General features: G+C 37.1%; 1 protein-coding gene across 4 annotated transcripts in view; it reads left to right on the top strand.

Annotated features, from left to right (window-relative positions):
- Positions 1–417: 417 nt before the first annotated feature.
- Positions 418–25330, top strand: part of SBF2 (SET binding factor 2) — a 319520-nt gene continuing 294607 nt past the window's right edge. For all 4 annotated transcript variants that reach the window (XM_014545863.1, XM_014545862.1, XM_014545864.1 and 1 more), the window contains exons 1-2: positions 418–442; positions 12280–12365. In XM_014545863.1, coding sequence (XP_014401349.1) covers positions 433–442; positions 12280–12365 — 96 coding nt within the window. In that variant the 5' untranslated portion in view covers positions 418–432. The remainder of the gene's footprint in view (positions 443–12279; positions 12366–25330) is intronic.

Here is a 25330-nt window from a genome sequence, read left to right as displayed (position 1 = left end):
AAATACACATTGGTATCCCAACTTAGTCACAGGGTCCTACCTGAATCATCCTGTAGAAAAAGAGAGACTTTCTTGTGCCTTCCAGTCCAATGCAACAAGTTGTTGAACTACAATATGGGTTGAAGCCACAGCTTAATCAGGTCTCTTAAGAATAAGCTAGGGCAGTCCTAACCGGTTTGGCTCAGTGGATAGAGCGTCGGCCTGTGGACTGGAGGGTCCCAGGTTCGATTCTGGTCGGGGGCATGTGCCTTGGTTGTGGGCACATCACTGATGGGGGATGTGCAGGAGGCAGCTGATCGATGTTTCTAGCTCTCTATCTCTCTCCATCTCTGTGAAAAATCAAAAAAATATTAAAAAAAAAGAATAAGCTAGGGCAGTGATTGGGAAAGAGTATGAGTCCAATATTAGAATGGTGACACTGAGAGTATTTGGATGATTCTAGGTATCCTTATCCTGTAATTTTTATTAAGTCTCCCTTGCCAACAGAAGCAACCCCTCTTTCCTTGACTGTTGAGAGTGATCTGCCTTGCTTAAAGGTGTTATGACCTCACCTTGTACAGCCATGCTTCACATGTGGTCTCTTCACTAGAAGCAGACCCTGGCACCTGGTGGTTAACTATTGACCTATCAAATGCCTTTAAAAAAATACACACACACACACACACACACACACACACACACACACACACACACCAGAAAACATTAGACATAGCCAACAATGTAGTATACTGTCACCATTTTGCTTTCACGAATAGGTCAGTTTTTTAGCTCTGCGCCATAGTTTAGTCTATAGAGATTTTGCTCATTTTGCCATCTCAGTGTACTGCATGGGCCCCCTCCAGTGATGACATCATGCTAATTGATAGGACTTTGAGAGAGAGAACTAGCAGGTTCCGTAGATACTTTGTAAAGGCTCAGATAATGGCAGTGCATAAAAATTTTAATTATCTGACACTTCAGGTGAAGTTTCTGCATTTTGAAATATGTTGAGCTATCTCTTCTGAAATAGAAGACAAGCTACTGCATCTTATATTCACTGCTACCAAAAGGAAGTATAGTAACTGGTGGGTCTCTTTGGGCTTGGTTTCAGGTACTACATTTAAGTGTACTGTCACAACCCCTTTTCTGAGTACTTCATAAAATTGCCCTTCGATTGCTATATGGAGCTTGTTGCAAGCCTTGACAGAAGAATCAGTGAGCCCTCCTCCGTCTCCCCTCCCCCAATTTTGGAGCTAAGCTATATATCCTTTTTGGCAAGCAAATATTCTACTTTTAAAAAAGGACACAGGCTTGCTGTCATATCTGATAGAGGACAAATGTTCAAATACTTGGTACCAGTTACATGAGCCATCTATGCAGACAAGCCTAGTGGACAGCATTCCATCATTAAATAGAAGTGCTATATCTGGGATTGGGCAAGATGCAGGTACTGAAGGCACATGTATGTTGCACGAGCAAAAGACTCTCTGTACGGCTCTCTCTCTCCCTGTGGCTTTATTCCTGGGGAGTTCCCTGTCTTCCTGCATTACAGATGGTTCTGCACGAGGTGTTGCCACTTGTTAGTCTAATGGACAGACTGTGGTAGAAAGTGCCAGTTGCCTCCTAATCTCTCTCCCTCTAGCGGTGTAATTGTCACTTTCAGTTGGGTATGGCCAAGTGACTAGGTTTTTGCCAATGATATATAAATGAAATTGTCCTTCTAGGAATTCTCCTCCAATAATCTGTGCCTTTGTCAATTTCTACTTGAAACATGGACATGTTCTTTGGAGCTCTAACAGACATACTAAAACAGGAGGCCCAAACCCAGTAGATAACAGAGTGGCGAACCTGAAGAAGCTGAGCCTATAGCTCTGGCATTAGTTCTGAACTCCTAGACTTCTTTTATATGAAATGAAATAAACTCCTATCTTGCTTACACTTCTATTTTAGGTTTTCTGTCATATGCTGATGAACCTAATCCTAAATGAGAGACTGAATGCCTAGGTGGATAAGATGCCACTCTTTGAAATAGGGAATGCAGGAGGAGAAGATGCCAGTTTAGTTGAAGTGATGGGAAATCCCATTTTGGTCATGATTAATTTGTTGTGTCTGTATAAAGGCTCGATAGGGGGTATAGATGGCATTGGGAGCTTGAGAAAGATTGTTTTATGTAGGAGAAGGCAGTGTTTGTTTTCAGGAGAATGAAACCTCAGGAAAAACAACCTGTGGTAATGTATATTTTAATGATCTTATCACTTGTTTAAATCTTTTTGCAGGACAGAAAGTTTGATTTTTTGAGAAGAGTTGAGCAGAAAACATAAGGCTTGGATTATTTTTACTTTAGTTCTGCTCAAAGGTGAACTTTGAGTTGGGGATAGGAAATTAGAGATGCGAAAAATATGAATTTGTGAAGGGGGAACATTGTAGGTAGAAGACATGCTTTTAAACTCTTTGGGAAGAAGAAATTTGGCATCTGTATTTTTAAAAAAATATATATTTTATTGATTTTTTACAAAGAGGAAGGGAGAGGGATAGAGAGTTAGAAACATCAATGAGAGAGAAACATTGATCAGTTAGTTGCCTCCTGCACACTTCCTACTGGGTATGTGCCCGCGACCAGAATCGAACCTGGGACCCTTGAGTCCCCAAGCCGACACTCTATCCACTGAGCCAAACCGGTTAGGGTTGGCATCTGTATTCTTTAAAAGCCTGATTGATTTGCAAGGCACAGCATAGGTTGCTAGAGATGCTTTAAAACTTAGAGATTTTTCTGCCTTCTTTTTTGACTTATGGTTAGGGAATCCATTGATAGGAACACGTTGGGTGAGTTTCAATGAGAAAGGTATGTGCATCATGCCTGGTTGCATTACACAACAAATAGGAACCTTTGTTTAAGGAAGATGGACATGATGACCTTCACTGTTGTTCAATCAGTAACTTTTCTCCCCAGTTTAAAAACTTTCTATTTTAAAACTCTTATGCTAAACTAAGCACTTGTTCATAATAATCTTAATTAGAGGGATACTTAAAAAATAGTAAAAGTGATATAATCACAGAAGAATTGTTTTCTATATTTGCAATTCTCTTTTTATTTTGAAAGGATTGATGTTATAGTTACTGCTAACATATTGGTATTTTAAAGCTGTTCCTATGAAATTTGTCTGAAGTTTTTATGTGGGAATATTACTTTCTGCTGAACTATCAACAGGGGCTAAATATTCTGTGGTAAAATGGTAATATATTTGTATAATACTTTGAAAGGCACAGATATACTGCAGAAATTTAACATCATAACCCCCAGCCTCTCCCACACCAAACAAAAACAAAACTCCAACTGCTTCTTTTTCTTCTCCTCCCTTCTACTCTCCCTCCACCTATGTTCTTTCTGCTCTACTTCTTCATGCCTCTTCCTCAGTTTTACACAGTAAGCATATCTTTGTGATAGTCAGTTTGGTTTAAGAAAACTTTAATTAGCCCTAAAAGATAACAGTGTTTGAGCAGTAGCCTGGAGTTCTTTTCCAGCAGACAAATTATTGAGGTTTAATTTAAATTCATATAATTTAAATGAATATAGTTTGCCTGGTACACTATCTGGAGGAGATTTTTGTCTAATTTTTAGGTTGACAACCATAGTTTTATGCCCTCTAGTGGTAAGATGTTTGTATTTCATATTTTCTGGTGCTTAGGATGCATAGAATTTCAGAGCCCAGAGGACCGAAGATGACGTTATAGGTGAGAGACTAAGACTCAGAGGTGTAAGAGGATTTGCATAAGGTTGTTAGTTAGAGATAGAGCTAAGACAAGTCTAATATCTCCTGATTACCAATGTAGTGTTCTTTTTAAAACAAGACTCAGTGGTATATATGTATGTCTGAGGATTTGCTTAGAATAATTTGAAGATATTTACTGTGGGAAGATAGTTATATTTTGGGTTATTTCTATTCATTCATAATTACTGTTGATGTCTTTGTTGTAGTGGTGTTTTGAGAAATAGAAAGACCCTTGGACTTAGTAGAGTGACTGAGATGGGAAGGGAAATGGAAATCATATTTAACTTTGAGAAGATACAATAATTGGCTTTAAGCACTTGAAGCATTATTTGTGGGAGAGGGTTGAGAGCTTATTTTTAGCTTGTTACACTGAGAACAGAAAATGTTAAGTATTGTATCTCTGTGCTTGCCCTGGAATGGTCAGGTTTCTTTCAGTAGAATAGGAGGAATAGGAGAGAGTCAGGGCCTACAACTAAACATATTTTTTACAGTCATACCCAGATTAAGTTCTGTGTTGAAAGAAGAGTTAATTTTGGCAGTTCTTCCTATCTGCCCTGTCACAGTACAGCTACTAACGATTGCAAGTCAGGCAAGCAGTAAGCTTCAAAGGTAGATAGAGACATTTTAAGTGATCACAAAGGTTGTTGGAATGAGGATAGAGGAGGGAGGATATTGCCCTGAGGAGAGGTTTAAGAGCCAGTTGACATCATGACACCAGCTATTCGTTGAGAAGCATTTGAGGACTAGATTTAGGGTGACTTGGATTCACATATGTGGTCTGCCACTTACTAGGTGTACCAGTTAATAATGTCGGATTTTGTAATAAAAGAAAACATGATAATTTCAAGAGAAACATCAAAAGTGCTCTATTCAAAGTAATGTCCATCGCTAGCCACATTTCCCCATCTTTCAGGTAATTTGTGGATACCAATGAGGAAGTAGGTGGAATTAGTTGTTCCAACAACACCTCCTTTTTTTAAATTGATCTTGATTGTTGAAAGTATTGCAGATGTCCCCCTTTTCCCTCATTGACCGCCTTTATCCCGCACCTGCCCCGCTCCAGGCCTTCTCTGCACTATTGTCTGTATCCATGGGTTATCCAACACATCTCTTGAGCACATTTCAGGGCCCTGTGGGCTTTGCTGGAATGAATGCATCATTGGTGTCTATCTTCAAGATGTTCCCACTCAGTGAGAGAGATATGGCACATTTGCAACAGCATGGATGGAACTGGAGAGCATATGCTACGTGAAATAAGCCAGTCGGAGAAAGATAAATATCACATGATCTCACTCGTATGTGGGATATAATGATCAACATAATTTGATGAACAAGAATAGATCCAGAGACCAATGGCAGGGGAAGGGTGGAGGTTAGAGAGCAACCAAAGGACTTGTATGCATGCATATTAGCATAACCAATGGACACAGACACTGGGGCAGTGGGGGCTTGCCAGGGGTGGGAATGGCTGGGTGGGGGTGGGTGTCAATTGGGGAAAAAGGAGACATATGTAAAACTTTAGACAATAAATAAAAAAATAGACTTCCTTTCGTGCCATTGAAGCAACATTTTACTGATGACTTTTCGGTTTTCCATTTGTCTTTCGTTCAGTTGATGTGGCACCCATTTTCCTTCCTTTAAAATCATTCCCATTGCTTGTAAACTATTGGAAATTGTTTGCTGAGCAACTTTTAATCTTTCTGCAAGTTGTTTTTGAGTTTGACACGCATCTTCATCCAATAATGCTTGTAGTTGTTGGTCTTCAAACTTTTTTGGTTGACCTGGACATTCTTTGTCTTTCACATCAAAATCATCACTTTTAAAGCGTTTAAAACCAGCGTTCACAAGTATCTTGAGATGGAGCATGTTCACCATAAACTTCCCGAAGTATTCAGCAGTACTTTTCCTCAAAATATAGTAATGAATTATAACTTCCCACAAATGCTCTTTTTTTGGCACAGAATTCGACATTTTTAAGTGTAAAAATATCTATGATGTTAACACCTTCAGCAAATTTGACATATGAAGTTTTGAAGCTTGTTGTCATACAACAAAATAGCATACATATCAAATCGCATATATGTCAACATATGTGTAACTCCATCTATTGAAAAAATCCTCCTTATTAACTGGTACACCTAGTATTTATACAATGTGACTTTGGAAATATTACCTGATATGTAAGTTTATTTCTTTATGTGTAAAATTGAGATTAATGTTTTTTTCCCCCATAGGTTGTTAGGATTAAATGCCTCCTGTATAATAACTGCACAATACATGTTGATTGGGTCTAGATCTGAGGTGACTGACCTTAGCAAAAATAAAACCTCAGTCCTACAGAGAGTTGGATTCTGAACAAATATTTCAACATGCAGAAGAACTTTCTAATACTTTGGGAAGTAGTTATTTCCTTTTTACTTAGAGCTATTAAAGCAGAGGATGAACAGTTGTTTGGGGATAACGTAGAAGGTATTAAAACATTGAATTGAATTGTTATAATTTTTGTTTTAATCATCAGATATGAAATATAAAACTCATGAGGAGCATGATAATTTATTTCCTGTACCTATATTTTTGCTGTCTTTTGTTCTTCCTTCCTGATGCTCTAGTAGTGCTTTGTTTACTTTAGCATTTCTTTTGTGTTTGAACATTTTTCCTTCAGCTGCTCTTTAAGAATGGGTCTCCTAGTGGCACATTCTTTTAGTTTATCTTCATCTGAGAATGTCTGTATTTTCCCTTCATTCCTGAAAGATAGTTTTGCTGGAAATAGAATTCATAGTTGACAGCTCTTTTTCTCAGTACTTGAAAAGTGGTGGGCCACTTTCTCCTTACCTTCATGGTTTTTAGTGTGAAATTTGCTTTCATTTGAATTGGTGTTATCCTGTGGGCAATATGTTGTTTCTCTTGGCTTCTTTCAAGATTTTTTTTTCTTTTTAGTTTTCAGAAGTTTAGTAATGATATGTGTCTTGGTGTAAATTTCTTTGAGTTTATCCTGTTTGAGGTTCAGTCAACTTGAAATTTTTTTGGTGCTTTGCCAAATTTGAGAATATTTCAGCCATTATCTTTGAATATTTGTTCAGTCCCACTCTCTCCAGTTTGGACTCTTTAGTGACAAGGAATACAGACCCATCCCAGCTTCAGAGGAAGGAATGTCATAGGAAGTTTGACACTATAATGCTGCTAGAGTGAACTGGAGGTAGAACCTAGGCAGCTGCACGGTTTCTTTCTTGTGGTACCTCTGCTTCTTTCTACATGTGTATACGGTTAGGTTGTTTCTACTGGCAAGTCTTGGCCAAGAGTTTCTGCTGCTCTGTAACTTCGGTTTTACACATGACCCCTTTCTGTCACAACAGCAAGTCGTTATATGTCTTTTTGGCTGCTTTATTCAGTTTCTTCCTTTTTAAAATAAATTCAGAATTCCCTAGCAGAGGAATTTGATTTGTCTAGGTCACTCTGGTCGTAAGTTGCTTGCCAGTTTATAGATGTCCTTACCCACCTTATAGCCCCATTCATTTGTTCAACAGCATGCTATTAAGTATCTAATATATACCAGGAATTATTCTAAGTGCCTGGGTAGGACACATCAGTAAACAAAGCAGGCCAAAATTCATTGTTTTCATTCTAGTGAAGTGAGACAGACAAACAACAGTAAATGTAATAACCAAATAAGTGATTTAGTAATTCTCTCTGGCTGGTGGAAGGGGTATGAGCATGGCTGCTGCCCTTCCTTGAACTGTGGACTTTGCCATTTTGTTAGAGGAGTGTGGGCAGATGGACATCATAAGACAAGTCAAGTGTAGATAACTTCTGAACTAGTTGTTTAGATAAACATCATAGAAAAAGATTTAGTGAATTAGGTATTAGAGTAGCATTTCTTAAAGTTCAGAGTCTATATTTAAACAAACTTTCTACATCAGGGTTGGCAAAAGTAGGTTTACAGTTGTAATACAAATAAATAATAACACAAGAATAAACTTTCACATACTCACAACTGTAAACCTACTTTTGCCTACCCCTGTATATACTTGGTATATCTACACTGTAACACACATAGAAGTTAATTAAATAATTTTTGTCAATTGTTATGGTCAACAAATACTAAGCATCCTGTTTTGTGTAGAGCAGAGTACTATATTTTATTTCTCCACCTAATTAATCCCTACTTATTATTTTTTTAAAAATTAAATTTATTGGGGTGACATTGGTTAATAGGATCATACAGGTTTTAAGTGTACATTTTTATGATATTCTTAGTTCTTCTGCAGATTTATTTCTTCCTCCTAGCTACTGGCAACTTCACACCAACAGTATACTAGTTAGCAACCCCAGAGAATACTTTTTGACTCTTCTGGAGTCATTGGCCAAGGCTAGAAAACCTGCCACGAGGGTAATGGATGGTTGGCTCATCCTAGGTCAGTTGCTAATCCTAGTGATTGGCCTGGGTAGCCTGATAGCTCTTCCAGGACCCAAGGGAAAGTGGGTTACCAAACATAAAGGAGGGAAAAGTGTGCCTGGCCGCACCAGTATTTCCTCATCCTGTCTAAATTTGTTTTGGGCAGCTTGTCTAGCATATCTACTTTTTCTTTCAAAGAAAGCCATTTCCAAATGTTCTGGTATCTTGCCGAGGATTGCTCCCCCTACCCCCTTTTAATATAGTAACTCCATTTGGCCATTATATTTCTTGATTTTATAATGGGGTAGGAGAGTAGGGTCCGAAAAACAACAACAGGAAGGCACTGACTAATAACTGCTCCTTCCTTCTCTCAAGTCAGCTGCATACTATGCAGGGGACAATCTTTTGCCGCCTAGCACCCCTCCTTTCTAGGAAGTGGTCCCCTTTCTTTTGAGTAATTCCTCCCTTCCCCCTACCCATGTAATACAGATAGAAGCTGCTTTTACAGCCACTCTGATTGACATGACCTGCTTCACCTCTGGACATAAGGATCAGTGCGCAGGTGTCTGGGCACCTGACTCTGAAACAGTCTTCCCTCATTGTTCCTTGTTCTTCAATACAAAAAGTCATCTTCTCGGAATTTTTAAATACAACCAGTATTGCCTTAAAAATAGTTATCATATAAAATATAAGAACTTGGGAAATGTTTAAACGTTCAGACTAAATGCTTACAAATCAAGAAGCAATATTCAGAAAATATTTGTTTACTTTTGCAGGGTACTTTCATAAGCTCCTCAACAGTTGTTAGCTCCAGCAGTTTACATATTTGGAAACCAAGTTATTGTAGCTCTCTCTACATTTTATTTGCAGTGAAATATCAATCTACCATTTTATTGTTGCTTTTTTTCTAACCTAATTTCCATTTTCATATAACCGAAAGTCTTACCACCATGAATCATATTTCTGTGTGCATTTATAAATGTTATATCTCCATTTCAAACTAAACTTTCATGTTTTTGAAACACTGCATATTATTGGGAAATCAATAAATAATATGTTGCTTCTAGAGACTTTTGAAAGTTATGCTCCTGCCAGAGAGGAATTTTTTATCTGTCAAATTTGCAATAATTAAAACAAGTAAAAATTTAAAATAACAGTTGTTGGTAAGGCTGTAGTGAAAATGCCAGTGTCATTCTTATACACAGAATGTTAAAAAAAAATTGTTAAATGTCTTTCTGGTGGGCCCTTGGCTTTGTGTGATCTTTAAAATTTTCATACTCTTTAACCCAGTAGTTGTATTTCTAAGAATTCTTTTTTCTGTGGAAAAGTGAGATGAGGATAAGTATTTATATAGAAAGGGCCTTATGTAGCATTATTTATAATAGTGAGAAACTAGACAATGTACATACTACAGCAAAGGCCCACTGTAAAATATTAAGTACTACACCAATATATAAAGCTAGGTTTAGTATGACCTCAATTCTGTAGAAAAAGTACATGTTAACAAAACCTCCCTATTTTATCCCTAGGATAAAATAGTCCAAAATGTTAACAGTAATTCTCCTCAGGTATGGGAAAGTGGGTGATTTCTTCTTTATATTTTTATATATTTGAAAAAATTTGCAGTTAACATATATTTTTATATTTAGTAAAAATTAATATGATAAACTATTTTAAAAGCCTAAAATATATTAGCTATGACTTTCAGAACTAAACAGACAATATAGGAACACCTGATTAAATATGATGAGCTAAAAAACATGCATTTATCTCTGTTTAAAAAGACAGGGAGATGTAAGCTTAAAACAATTTCTGTCAGTAGTAATGAATTTATTAAAATAAACATTTAACTCTGTATGAACTAAGTGCCAGGCATTTAGTATGCTAGTGGATACAAAGATGGTGCTGAAAGAAAAAGCTGGCTGTCTTTTCTTCTAGAAAGTTTCCCATGGTCTTCTCTGCTAGACTAGATTTGGTTCCCTTCTATCATTGTGCTTATGATGATATACTGAAGTTATCAGTTTATTTGCTTGTTCTCCAATAGGTTATGAGTTCCTTGAGGATGGGGGCCATGTCTTTTTCGTGTGTGTATTTCCAGTACCTAGCCATTTTTTGAATTAGTTCTGCTTGAGATATCAGAAGTGGTAATGTTTGAGGTGGATGAAAAATGAGTGCGTGTGATACATCACTTTTAGTTTAGTTTACTCCTTTTTAAAATATTTTATTGATTTTTTACAGAGAGGAAGGGAGAGGGATAGAGAGTTAGAAACATCAATGAGAGAGAAACATTGATCAGCTGCCTCCTGCACACCCCCTACTGGGGATATGCCCGCAACCAAGGTACATGCCCTTGGCTGGAATCGAACCTGGGACCCTTAAGTCCGCAGGCGGATGCTCTATCCGCTGAGCCAAACCTGTTAGGGCGAGTTTAGTTTACTCTTAATGAAATCCTGCATTTCCCTATAATGATGGATATATGAGGAGTTACTGTACTGCAACAGTTGTTAACTTTAATTGAGAATGTTTTTATTTTGCCTTTTTCAAATGTGACCAGTTTTAGAGCATAGTACTGAGTTGGTTAGTAAAATGAACTTAACTTTCCATTTATCTTTTATAGGTAAAAATATGGCCATAAAGTGTTTAAACTCTAAGTGAGGGGCAAGGAGGAAGTTAAATGTACAGGATCAGAGTGAAGGATGATAGTGGGTGATTAAAAAAATTTAACAGAGAAGGTAGGAAAATATATATTAACAATTTGAATCAGGTGTTACAGGCTTACTTAAGTTAGATGTACATATAATCAGAATGTTGCTTTCACTTCATAGTAAGCTGGGACACAAAGTAGAATATGCCAACTCATGAAGCTCTTTAAAAAGTGTAGCAAAAAGCAGTTTAGATCTCACATATACTTTCTTTTTTTAAAAAATAGATTTTTATTGATTTCAGAGAGGAAGGAAGAGAGAGATAGAAACATCAATGATGAGAGAGAATAATTGGTTGGTTGCCTCCTGCACGCCCCCTACTGGGAATCAAGTCCATAACCTGGCATGTGCCCTTGACTGGAATTGAACCCAGGACCTTTCAGTCCACATGCCGATGCTCTATCCACTGAGCCAAACCAGCTAGGGCTAACATATACTTTCCATTCCCAAATTACTCACAGATTACATCCCCAAGATTCAAGAATAAGTCAATCCATTCTTTAGTGTCCCAGGATAATTTTATAACAATAATGGCACAGAAAAGTGGTGGCACTTGGTGGTGGTGGTAGGATGCTACTAGCATCTAGTGGGTTGAGGCTAAGGATGCTACTAACCATCCTACAATGCACAGGACTTAGACCCTTTCCCCCCAACCTTCCCATAAACACACAATCTGGCCCAAAATGTCAGTAATGCTGATGTTGAGAAACTCTGCCTAGACCAGTGATGGTGAACCTATGACATGCGTGTCAGAGGTGACACGCGAACTCATTTTTTTGTTTGATTTTTCTTTGTTAAATGGCATTTAAATATATAAAATAAATATCAAAAATAGAAATCTTTTTTATACTATGGTTGCAAATACCAAAAAATTTCTATATGTGACACGGCACCAGAGTTAAGTTAGGGTTTTTCAAAATGCTGACACGCTGAGCTCAAAAGGTTCGCCATCACTGGCCTAGACAATAGTCAAGTTCCCAGGCCACTGTAAAAGTCTTTATTTTACTCATAATACTGTTTATGACCCATAACTGAAGCTTAGTGCTAGCTACCATTTTGTCACTTAAAAGTACTTTGCCTCCATTGAAAAGTTCTTTTAAAGTTTCAACTTGAGATACTGAGAAGATTGCTTTCCTTATTGGGAACAAAGGCAGTTACTCCCATGGTGTGATAGAGACTCTAGATTTTAATGTTTCTGTCTATTTTTTTTTTTTTTTAGCTTTTCATATGTATGTTACTTTTGAGAGTCTGTTGGATATAATTGCCTGTCATTTCAGTATTATGTTTAGAAGGTAAATGTTTTTGTGTCCTTTAAACCTTGAACATATTTAATCAATATATCAATTTATTCAACAAACATTCATTTATAAATAAGTATTAATATAATGAGTATTCAGATTTTATAATATCCCATTTATTTTGATTTTATTAATAGGGTCAGGAGCAGGTCTGGGGAAAATAATCCAGAGATTTCCGCAGAAGGACTGGGAGGATACACCTTTTCCACAGGGAATTGAATTGGTAAGTTGATGGTGCATTATTGTACTTTTATAATGATACTTTTCTTATGTTATATTTATGATTATATTTATGTTATAGTTACTGTTGAATAATTTGGTGATTTAACTGTAACATGTTACTAGAAATAATCCCTCATCCCAGTACCCCAAGCACAGAAACCTTTGAATGTATTGATTCTGGAATGTCTGTTTTGCTGTCCATTTTTCCATTTAAACTTCTCTCTAATATTAAAGAATAAATTGATCTTTATGTACTTGGGAGCTGAAAAGTTCCTTTGACTCTTCAGTTAAAATGTTAGCCTAGTAGCTTTAGTGATAGTGTGTCACTACACAAATGTTTATTATATTTTTTTGGAAAATTTCCAGATTATTGTTTTGATGAAAACTAAACAAACAGACAAAAAGAAAGGTTAGTTTAATGGTGACCAGTCATGTTGAATTCACAAACCCAAATTCTCTTTTTAGGAACTTTAGGTTGCTTTATCATAGTGCAATTCAGCTGCTTTAATTTTTGTCAGCCATTTTAAAGGAATGTAATGGTTGTGCATAATTAATAATGGCTAGGACATCCTATCTGGTGGCTATTTCATGATGGTTAAGTGAGGGACTGGAAAGATGATCACTAAAGTATTTTTCAATATGACTATGCAGTTTGGTTCTCAAACATACTGTAGTATGTGTATATGTGTGTGGCCAGCAGCGGGGGGCAGTTAGGGGCAACCAGGCCAGCAGGGGGCATTTAGAGGTGATCAGGCCAGCACAAAGAGGCAGTGAGGGGCAATCAGGTCTGTTGGGGGGGGGGCAGTTAGGGGTGACCAGGCAGGCAGGCAGGTGAGTGATTAGGAGCCAGCGGTCCAGGATTGTGAGAGGATTGTCCGACTGCCGGTGAAGGCCCGATCTCTGGGATCCTAAGTCGGCAGTTGGACATCCCTCAAGGGGTTCCGGATTGGAGAGGGTGCAGGCTGGGCTGAGAAGACCCCCCTCTCCATGCACGAATTTCATGCACTGGGCCTCTAGTCTATATATATAAAAGCCTAAGCGACTGAACGACCAAATGACTGAACGACCAGTTAACCGGTTGCTATGATGCACACTGATCAGGGGCAGCAGACACTCAATGCAGGAGCTGCCCCCTGGTGGTCAGTGCGCTCCTACAGCCAACCTCCTGTCTTGTGCCTCTCCCCCCCCCCCCCCCCCCCCCAACGGCTGGCCCCGATATGCCCCAATCGGGACCGGGTGAGTTAGCCCTGATTGCCAGCCAGGCCAAGGGACCCCACCTGTGCACGAATTTGTGCACCGGGCCTCTAGTTTGGTATAATATGATAGTGAAGTGTGGAGACTCTGGAGGGGACTACAAATCCCAGCTGTATGGTTTGACTTTTGACAAGTTAACTTCTTTGAGCAGCAGAATCCTCATTTATAAAATGAGGATAACGACACTACTAATCTCATAGGGTTTTTGTAAGATAAAATGGGTTAAAAATGCACATAAAATGCTTAGAACAATTTATTCTATAAAATAAGTGCTCATTAAATGAGGTAGCTAGTTTATTATTGTTGTTGCTGCTGTTTGTTTGACATCTTGTAACACCTGCCCCAGAAGAAATATTCATCTGTTAGCATGGATCAGAAATATCAATTAGGATAAAACTGATGTTGAAAAAAATTGTGAATTTTTAAATTTTTGCTAATGACTGTCCATTTCTGCTTCACTAAAGATAAAAAATACATTGCTGAATGCCTAATTTTGGTTATTTATAAAGAAGGGAGCATGTTCTGTAGACACACATAAAAGGTAAATTTTGAATTTTGCTATTAAAAATGGGGAAAGAATGTGGGGATCATAGAAAAAGTAACTTTTTGGGAAGCCCCTTGTATTCCTTTTTTTCCTCCCCCACATGCCTATAAATATTAGTAATTGGCTTTCCTGTATGAATAACTAGGTATTTATTTGTACTATTAAAGCTTTTAAATCCTCTTTAAGCATCCTTTCAGTGATGACTGAAAGGGGAAATTTTTGTTGCTGGACCGTTTTGAACTTTTTAAAAAATATGTTTTTATTGATTTTTAGAGGGAGAGAGAGGGAGAAGAATAGAGAGATAGAAACATAAATGATGAGAGAGAATCATTGATCAGCTGCCTCCTGCACTCCCCCTACTGGGGATAGAGCCCACAACCCCGGGCATGTGCCCTGACCGGGAATCAAACCATGACCTCCTGGTCATGGATCAACGCTCACCTGCTGAGCCACTCTGGCTGGGCCCTTTTTGAACTTTCTGTGAGTTCCTACCTTCTCTCACATCAAAGCATGGAGGGATATAAACTACAACAGTTTGACAATTTGAACAGTGAACTGCCTTCATAAGTTTCAAGAACAGCAGACATTATTGGGGTAGAGAGATATGATCTGATACTCGATATTTTTTAAAATATATTTTTATTGATTTCAGAGAGGAAGGGAGAAGGAGAGGGAGAAACATCAATTATGAGAGAGAATCATTGATAGACTGCCTCCTGCACTCCCTACACTGGGGATCAAGCCCATACATAACTCAGGCATATGCCCTGACCTCGTGGTTCATAGATTGAAGCTCAACCACTGAGCCATGCCAGCTGGGTAGGCACTAGCTATTTAGCTGATTGACAAGGGATGATTGTTGTGTTTTGAAATTCAAGGGAATAGATGGTGTGATGTTTCTCCAGTAGTGAGGGAGGGACACTTACTGATTTTATTATTTAGTAAATGTTTTTTTCTTTGTATGACAGACACTCCTGTGTTCAAGTGCTGTCAGTGGCTTTCCAGTAACAAGTACAGTTATACGCTGCTAATTGGTGGAATGGAGATGATAATAAGTAGACAGAATTTTTCCTCACCTGACATTTTCCTAGATGACTTCTTGGCTGATTCTTAGCAAAGCATTTCAAGATTTTTTGGGGCTAGATTTTATTTAGTAATAAAGGGTAAAGGGGGCCAAATATATGGTGATGGAAGATGATTGGTCTTTGGATGGTGGGCACACAATGCAATATACAGATCATGTATCATAGAAATGTACACTGAAGCCTATTAGTATATGATCTTATTAACCAATGTCACTCCAATAAATTAACAAAAAAGAATATTTGAGCTGCTGGATTACATTAGAAATTTCTTTTTTCTTTTTCTGTAATTGATAGCAATTCTAATCCTCTAATGTCTACTGTGCTGTGTCAAGTAAAACATTAATTTATTTAACATCTGTCAAAATTCATTTAAAAACAATAGAATCATTAACTTAATATTTCATTGTGTTTTTATTATTTATTGCTTTGGGCTATACTTTGTATAGTAGGGACATGCAACTGTTCTTCATATGAACAGCAATAACTTGAATAACTGTGAAATACTGTGTAACTAGAGTAACTCCTATAGCTTCAAGACCAGAAATAAGCCAAATAAAATCTTAGACTAATTGAAGGTGATCTGGCTCGGTCTCTAAGTGGTTTGTTGATTTTAGGGTGATAGTGGCCCTTTTGTGATGATTTACAGAGGAGAAAAATCTTACCCTTTCCAAGGTAGTAGAACAATTTTTAGCATATAATATTAATGTTAATATTTAACAATTGTATAGGACTGTGATGAACTTACATAAATTAGATGATACATGGTAGTGTATCTAATTTACAGATAAGTAAATTAAAGATTAGGGAGTTTAAACAATTTTATTAGGGTCTAACAGCTGAGATGCAGCAGAGTTAGGATTCAACCCAGGTCTTTTGACTCTTAGTGTGAGCTAAGATCTGAGAATATTCTGAAAGTGACACTTTAAACTATGATTAGCATTTGTATTTTAGTGTAAATGTAGGATCTGAAAACAGGGTTCTATGATTTGGAAGAACTTAGGTTTAGAAATGTTAAAAGAATGCTGCGTATTAGATGGATACCAACTTCACTTATTTTGTCTGAGGACAAGTCTGTGTTCAGAGCACAATATTATATTGAAATTATTTTCTATTTCCACCTCTTCTTTCCAGACAGCATATATTTGATTTGTTTAAAGTCTAAAGGAAACATAATTGTGTCCCGTCTGATGACTAAACTTTATGACTTGTAGGAAAGGATTTTAGGCATTCAGTCTCTAAAAAGTCAAATCCCAAATTTAATTTAGAGGATGCTGAATTTATTCTTTGGGCTTTTATGTAAAGAAATTGCCTTCTTTTTCTTTTCTTCTATTGGGAAATGCTGAACTTTAATTTGGATGGATTTTAAAAATAAAAATATGAAAATAAGCTAAACCAAGCATAATGACTACTTTTCCAATTCTGGGATATTTTTAACTTTTTCTTGTGTTTTTTAAGCATACAAGGAAACCACAGACAGTCATATAAATAAAGTTTCAGTTAATTTTAGTAACAATATTTCAAAGAAAATTTAAGAATTGTTTTGCAGAGGCATTCTATGGCTAACAGTCTATTTTGGACTATGGGAAGAAATGTTTTTATTGGCTAGCTTTTGTTTTTTTATTTTTTATTTTTTAAATACATTTTTATTGATTTCAGAGAAGAAGAGAGAGGGAGAGAGATAGAGAGATAGAGATGGAAACATCAATGATGAGAGAGAATCATTGATTGGCTGCCTCTTGCATGCCCCCCCCCCCCACTACTGGGGATCAAGCCCACAACCCAGGAATGTGCTCTTGACCAGAATCGAACCCAGGACCTTTCACTCCACAGGCCGACGCTCTATCCACTGAGCCCAATCAGCTAGGGCTTGGCTAGCTTTTGGACATCAGCAAACCAGTATTGTTTTGGCACTAGCTTTTTTTATTTTTAAAGATGCCCTAATTTTTTTAATATTATAATTCAGAAAATGTGCCATATTTTTTAAAATATATTTCTTTATTGATTTCAGAGAGGAAGGGAGAGGGAGAGAGAGATAGAAACATCAATGATGAGAGAGAATCATTGATCGGCTGCCTCCTGCACGCCCCTTACTGGGGATCGAGCCCGCAACCCAGGCATGTGCCCTTGGCCGGAATTGAACCTGGGACCCTTCAGTCCGCAGGCCGATGCTCTATCCACTGAGCCAAACAGGCCAGGGCAAATGTGCCATATTTTTATTAGGGACTGTCTGCACTGAGACATTTGTAGATCTGTCTAATTGTTTTCTTTTAATCTTCACCTGAGGATTTTTTTCCCATTGATTTTCAGACAGAATGAAAGGGAAGGACGGAGGGGTGGGGGAGAGAGAAACATCAATGTGTGAGAGACATCGATTGGTTGCCTCCCTTACGCACCCAGACTAGGGCTGGGGATCAAACCTGCAACTGAGATATGTGCCCTTGACTGGGAATTGAACCCATGACTCTTTGGACTGTAGGCCCACACTCTAACCACTGAGCAAACTCACCAGGGCTGTCTAATTTCTTTTTAGAAAGCTAAGGTACTATGTTAAAAAAATGCTGTGACTTGAGTAAAAGAGGAATAAACGTTGAGTTACTAGAGTTTCTAAATTTGAGGTTCTTAAGAAATTAGTTTTGTTATTTAAATTATAGAATAGTGATTTGCCTACCTTCAATTGAATCCATTTTTCTGTAATTGTAAGTATAGATTGCAGAGAAGAGGGGGAAAATCTTGTATTAAACGTTTGCAGTTGTAACATAGGAGAAGTAGCCTTAGTATAGGATGCTATTTGTGGGCAGAGAAGTATAAGTACCATGTATACATTCATTCTTTAAGCTGTTTAGAATGCAGTGAATACAACAAATGGGAGAGTAGTTGTCATACTGGCCTAGATATAGATACTGTTTGTTCAGGGAACTGAGTGTAGAGGGAGAGACTTTTCTCCCTCTTTGCAGAGGAAAATGCATGATAGGAGAATGAGAAAGGTAGTAAACATACTGGATAACAGAATCAGAGGCACAAAGATTTTAAATGGCTGGAATTATAGGCCCTTTATCTGAGAAGATGAACTATAATAGATAAAAACATTGGTTCTTGCACGTGAGTATAATAAGTTAGCTGTGTAAGTAATCATTTAGAATAAAGATAGGATAATTTGCCAGCTAGAGAGATTTGAGAAATACAAGAAGACAGCTAAAAGTAAAAAATATATACTTATAAAAGATACTTAGGTAGCATCTAACCCTCTGTGCTGAGGTAGGGCACTTGGTGATGAATTCAGTTTTAAAGATGGTCTAAAGGATGTGTGGAAGGACTCTTGATTTTGTGTAGCGTTGAGGCCGAAAACATAAGAATACTGCTATGAAGTATGAAGGCATGGCTTTTAAAATATACTAAGGACTACAAAAGGAATTTTAAGTTCTGTTCACAACAAAGCAAGTGGATATATATGGGGTTTAAGCTGGAAAGTGGTGATTTGCGCTCACATTTTAGTTTCCTACTTCCAGACAATTGTCTCTTTGAAGTAATAAAACCACATGGCAGGTTGGAATCTGATGGAGTCTACAGGACACTTTTGAGACAGTAGATTCTCTTACATCTCTGAGGTGGAGGATAGTCAATTTTGGTGTTATTTTTCTCACATTCCTACATGCTCACCAAAATGGTTTGTTCTTGTATATTAGACTTTCAGTTACTTTCAATTGTGCTTATTTTACTAGTGCATCGATAGCCTCATTTACGCTACAGAATCTTTCACCTCCCCTGTCTCCATGCTCTGCTACTTCAGTACTACTCTCAGAACCACCTTAGACAAGGTTTTCTTGCCATGTGGGGGTTCTGCTAAACCTGGTGCTTTGGGGCCATAGAACACTTCCTGAGGAAGATGTAGAAACTACTCAGGTCTAACCTAGCACAAAGTCATGTTGTTTGCAAATAGCCTGGCCCTATTACAACATGGAATGTTGCTATTCATCTCTCATGTAATTTGCTTATCAGAATGCTTTTGAGAGTGAAAGGTCGTATATTGGAAAATACACATAAACTGAAACTATTCTTGAACAAACTGATTTGTTGGTTACTTACACATACGCATGTATAAGGTTATTCATGGCAGAAGATTGAAAACTGTCCATCAGTAGGAGACTGATTGGATTAGTGGTACCACAGTTGCTCATTAGAATATAATGCAACTTTTAAAAGGTATGAGATAGAAGGTGTACAAATGGCTAACAAACACATAAATGATGATAACATCACTAATCTTTAGAAAAATGCAAATCACAACCACAGTGAGATATGACTTTACACCTATTGTGATCACTACTATTAAAAACAATAGAAAATAGCAAGTGTTGGCAAACATATGGAAAAATTAAAATCCCTGTGCACTGTTGCTGGGAATATAAAATTGTGAAGATGCAATGGAAAGCTGTATGGTGCTTCCTCAAAAAGTTGAACATATAATTATATGATCCAGTAATTTCACTTGTTGGTATACACCCTAAAGAACTGAAAGTAGGGACTTGAACCAGATATTTGTACATACAGCCCTAGCATTAATTACAATGGGCCAAAGGTGGAAGCAACCCAAGTATCCATTGACAGATGATTGGATAAACAGATTGTGGTATATACACATAATGAAATTATATTCAGTCTTAAAAAAGAAGGAAATTCTGACATATACTACAACATGGATGAACCTTGAGGACATTATGCTAAGTGAAATAAGCCAGTTACTAAAAGACAAATACTGCATAATTCCATTTATGTGAAGTCCCTAGAATAGTAAAATTCATAGAGACAGACAGTAGTCAAATTTCTAGGCTCCTAGTGCTTGCCCAGGGGTCGGGGAGGGAGGCATGAGGAGTTGTGTAATGGATATAGATTTTCAGTTTTGCAAGAGGAAAGAGTTCTGGAGATTGGTTGCAGAAAAATGTGAATGTATTTAACACTACTGAACTGTACACTTAATAATGGTTAAGATCATAAATTTTATGTTATGTATATTTTATTACTAAAATATTTTTGAGAAGTATGAGATAGAGCTTTATGCAGTGACATGAACAAATCTCTAAGACATATTGTATAGCAAATAGCCAAACAGTTTGAACAAGAAAGAACAAAGTTGGAGGACTTGCACTACCTGGTTTAAAGACCGACTTTTTATAAAGCTCAATATGCAAGACAATGTGGCATTGACTTAAGGATAGACAGGTAGATCCATGCAAAAGTATAGAAGCAAACCCATGTATATAAGTTGATTTTCAGTAGAGTTGCTAAGGCAATTCAGTTGTGGAAAAGATAGGGTTTTCAATAAATGGTGCCAGGACAACTGAATATCTACTTGGAAAAAAATTAGCCTTGACCTTACCTTACACCATACATTAAAATTAATCTGAGATGGATTATAGACTAAATGTGGAAACTACAACGATAAAGATTTTAAAAGAAAACTTAGGAGAACATCTTTGCGACCTTTAGTTAAGCCAAAAGCACGACTGAATAAAGGTTCCCTGGAATACTTGAAAACTCTTGAAAAATAGTGCATCACCACGCAAAAAGGGTGGATAGTCAGCAAGAAGTCCCATTTTGTTTCGTAGATTTCACTTGGCTCTGCAGAATCTCTCGATGCTACTTGAGCCCTTTATTTTTTTATATTTAACTTTAGTAAGGGGGAGGACTCTGGAAGAAATGAGGGGACATGGGAGACTAGCAGCAGTTCCCAGAGGAACTGAGAGCAGAGTTTTCTCAGGTGTTATCTATTCTGCTGAGCCAGGTTTTCCTCTTTAAGCCAGAATTTTGGGTATATTCAAATCTGTGGGGTAGATCTTCGTTATTTTTAAAAAAATATATTTTATTGATTTTTTACAGAGAGGAAGGGAGAGGGATAGAGAGTTAGAAACATCGATGAGAGAGAAACACCGATCAGCTGCCTCCTGCACACTCCCCACTGGGGATGTGCCCGCAACCAATGTACATGCCCTTGACCGGAATCGAACCCGGGACCCTTGAGTCTGCAGGTCGACGCTCTATCCACTGAACGAAACCAGTTAGGGCTAGATCTTCGTTATTAAAGTTTTTTCTTTTAATACGTTTTTATTGATTTTTTTTAAGAGCGAGAGGAAGGGAGAGGGATAGAGAGAGAGGAAGGTCGATAAGAGAGAAACATCATCAATGCCTCCTGCACGCCTTCCACAGGGGATTGAGCCGGCAACCTGGGCATGTGTCCTGACCGGGAATCGAACCAGTGGCCTCTTGATTCCTGGGGTGACACTCAACTGTTGAGCTACACCAGCTAGGCTATTAAAGTTTTAATTGGTATAGATGGTAGGCAACTTTAGATATAAAAACATTATTATATGTGACAGACTTTGTGAGATTTAAGAAAGAATACTGAACTCTGGGATTTTATCTGTATCAGTAAATATACCTATGTATAGGTATATAGATTGATTATAAAAGGCAACAGCTATTTAGAGAGCACCAACTTTCTAGGTTATATAATCTATTTTCAAAGGTATATAAGGAATGATATTTTGATATTATCCATTCTCTCATACCCAAGTTCTTGGTCTAATCAATCAAAGTCTTCGATGATCCAGAAATCCTGATTACTGCATGAAATAGGTCCACATCTTTTTGTTTGAGTTTGTATTGTCCCTTGAGTAATCATTGTCATCTCCGTATAACTTATAAATATGTACGTTTTAAAAAGTGAAGTATTTAGGGGCCTCTAGTGGTACTTATGTGTCTATAAAATGTCACTAATATCACCAGTATACAAAGATTTAGGGGATAGCATTACTAAGGTGTATATTTATTAAAGAAAAGCTTTTAATGTTTGCGAATTAAAAGTTTATTAATCACTTAAGTGATTAATAAACTTGAATTTATCAGTGATGTGGCTGTGCCTACTATTATAGCAAATTTTTATCATTACCAGACTCCTTACTTTAAGTAATGCCTTGAAGTTATATATGTATGCCTTAATTGGAAGTATTTCTATATTGCTTGTACTTATGTCAGCAATAGTTTACTATTGCGTTGCACTGAAATGTGTCCATGAACTGGGGTGGCAGGAATGATTTCTGATATCTCCTTAAATATAATGAAAGATAAAAATAGGATCAATATTTCATAAGTTAAAGTTAAAAATAATAAATCCTTATTTAGTAAGGTTTATTTCTTTAAATGGCTAATTTTTTCTAGCTTAAAGATACTTCAAGTTAGGCCAGTAATTATTCAGAATGTGAAATACATGTGAAAATTTAGACAGATCATTTCAGAAGTTGGGAAAATTTGTGTAAATTCAAGATTTGGAAAACTAAAGAGAAAACTGACAGTTTTAGGTAAATTAAATTTATTTTAAGTACTCATATTAATTTTCATTCATGCTAAAAATTAGGTATTGAAATCTAGGTATTCAATAACTTGCCCAATGTCATAAACCTATTTACTATTCCCTGGGGTGATAATAAAACCCTGCCTGTTCTTTTGACTTTCTGCTGAAGTTTTTTTAAAACTAGAATATAACACTCTAGTCTTTGTGTTAGATGGGGCAAGTTGATTTTTTTTTTTAAAGGTTTTTTCTTCTCCTTTTTTATAAAGTTAAAAAATTAACAAGACAAGTCTTATTCTAGTTAGGAAGGCTTGATTGACATTAGAAAGACATGACTAGAAGTGTTTTAACACTAAAATCAGAAGGGTCTGATAGCACAAATCTGTGGTAATTAAGGAGTCAGCAGCTTTTATTTCTTTCAAAGCTAGACCATACAGTTAGCCCTGTATATCTGCAGGTTCCATGTCCACGGTTTCTGTATCCCCGAATTCAACCAACCATGTATGAAAAATATTTGATAAAAAACATTAGGTTGTTGTTGATGTGTAGTATGTAGTTAGGACTATGATGGTTGTGTCTGTATTGAACCTGTACACATTGTTTTTTCTTGTTATTATTCCCTAAACAATACAGTATAACAAGTATTTACACAGCATTTTCACTGTTAGGTATTACATGTAATTCAGTATAGAAAGAATGTGTGGAGATTATATACAAACTAGAGGCCTGGTGCATAAGATTCGTGCACTTGGGCGGGTGGGTCCCTCAGCCCAGCCTCTGCCCTCTTGCAGTCCGGGAGTGGGCCTAAGCTGTCAGTTGGACATCCTTAGTACTGCTATGGAGGCGGAGAGGCTCCTGCTACTGCCGCTGCACACACCACCCTTGCGCCTGGCTTCTGGCTGAGCAGCGCCCCCTCTATGGAATGCACTGACCACCAGGGGGGCAGCTCCTGCATTGAGTGTCTGCCCCCTGGTGGTCAGTGCGCATCATAGTGACCTGTCGTTTGGCTGTTCGGTCGATTTGCATATTAGCCTTTTATTATATAGGATATGACACCATTTTATATAAGAGATTCGAGCATTTGAGGATTTTGGTGTCCTTGGGAGACCTGGAGCCAATCCCTCAAGGACACTGGAGGGTCAACTGTATTTATAAGAACCACCTATGGTATGTGTGAACTCAGGAATGGCTTTGATTATAGTAGCCATACTGTTCTAATGAAAAAGTTAGATTCTACTATTGGATTCATAACTGACTAAAGGATTTCATCAAGAGTAGTAAGATCTTCAGTATTTTTCTCGAATTGAGTACTATGTACTTACTTTGGAAACTGCTATAAAACTTACACGAGAACTATTACCATTTTGTGAATTAATCGTGGTTTCCATTGTTTGAAGTTCACTGGGCTTTTGACTCAGAAAATGATTGCTTTTCCTGAGATTTCTGAGTATTGATAAACAAGATGAGGTAGAAACCGGGATTCTGGTTTTAGATATTTTACTTTCAGGCAAGATTAATGGAGGAAGAGCCATGTTCTGTGTTGAAAAGAAGGCTCCCTACTCATAATAATACTTTTCACTCATTTCATCAACTAGAGATTCTTTTAAACTTAATGTGGCCTCTTTAAAATTTCTGGAAGATGCTTTTCAACTTTACATGAATATTTATTTATATTAATGTTGTTCTACCTAGGTATCGTCTGTAGTGTTAGATCATAGAACAGCCTGTTTGTTGCCTGTTGGTGACAGAGACAACTTTAAGCAGAATGATGTGATGCTATTACTAAAAGTGAAGAATTGTTTCTAAACCTGAAAAAGGGACAGGGGTGGGGTTCAGAAATTAATAACTTAGATATAGATCACTGGTGATTAAAAAAAGATAATTAAAGAGCTGTCTTGTGAGTACTTAGGAAAATACAACTTTTTGGGTAGGTTGCTCACTTTTCCAGACTTTTGCTTTAAAATTTATAGCCATTTAAAAATTTAGTTCATTCATTTAACAGGTATTTATAGAATGCTGACTGTGTCAAGTACAGAGATGGGTGTTGAAGATATGGTAGTGAATCAGCTAAAATCCCTCTCTTAGGATTTAAAGTTCTAGTGGAGAGAGACTGGCACTAACCATAATGAATAAGTAAATTATATGGTACATGTGAAATGATACATACTATTAAAAAATAATAAAGCAGAGACAGGAACAGTGCTGGCCCATAGTTTGTAAATAATCTAAGGAAAGCAAATGAACTAAGTAAAATCGTTTCTATAATTTGCTTTTTTTTGTTATTACCAAACATTATAACTATAACCTTACCAAATAATTAAAAATATATATAACTAGTAGCCCAGTGCACGAAATTCATGCACATTAAAAGGGAATTAATTGCCCTAACCGGTTTGGCTCAGTGGATAGAGCATCGGCCTGCAGACTCAAGGGTCCTGGGTTCGATTCCGGTCAAGGGCATGTACCTTGGTTGCAGGCACATCCCTAGTGGGGAGTGTGCAGGAGGCAGCTGATCGATGTTTCTCTCTCATCGATGTTTCTAACTCTCTATCCCTCTCCCTTCCTCTCTGTAAAAAATCAATAAAATATATTTTTTTTAAAAAGGGAATTAATTAGCAGAGATATTTTAACATTGCTATTTGCCCTTTCTCTATAATAGAAGTGTGAGAGATGAAAGGAAATTAGTAAAATGTATATGAAAATAATATATAAATTTATTAATAAATAAACAGTAACAAAAG

The sequence above is a fragment of the Myotis brandtii genome, unplaced genomic scaffold (genome assembly GCF_000412655.1).
Source record: "Myotis brandtii unplaced genomic scaffold, ASM41265v1 scaffold422, whole genome shotgun sequence".
Classification (NCBI taxonomy): Eukaryota; Metazoa; Chordata; class Mammalia; order Chiroptera; family Vespertilionidae; genus Myotis; species Myotis brandtii.
Note: the sequence above shows the minus strand (reverse complement) of the source record. Positions and strands in the feature narration are given on the sequence as shown.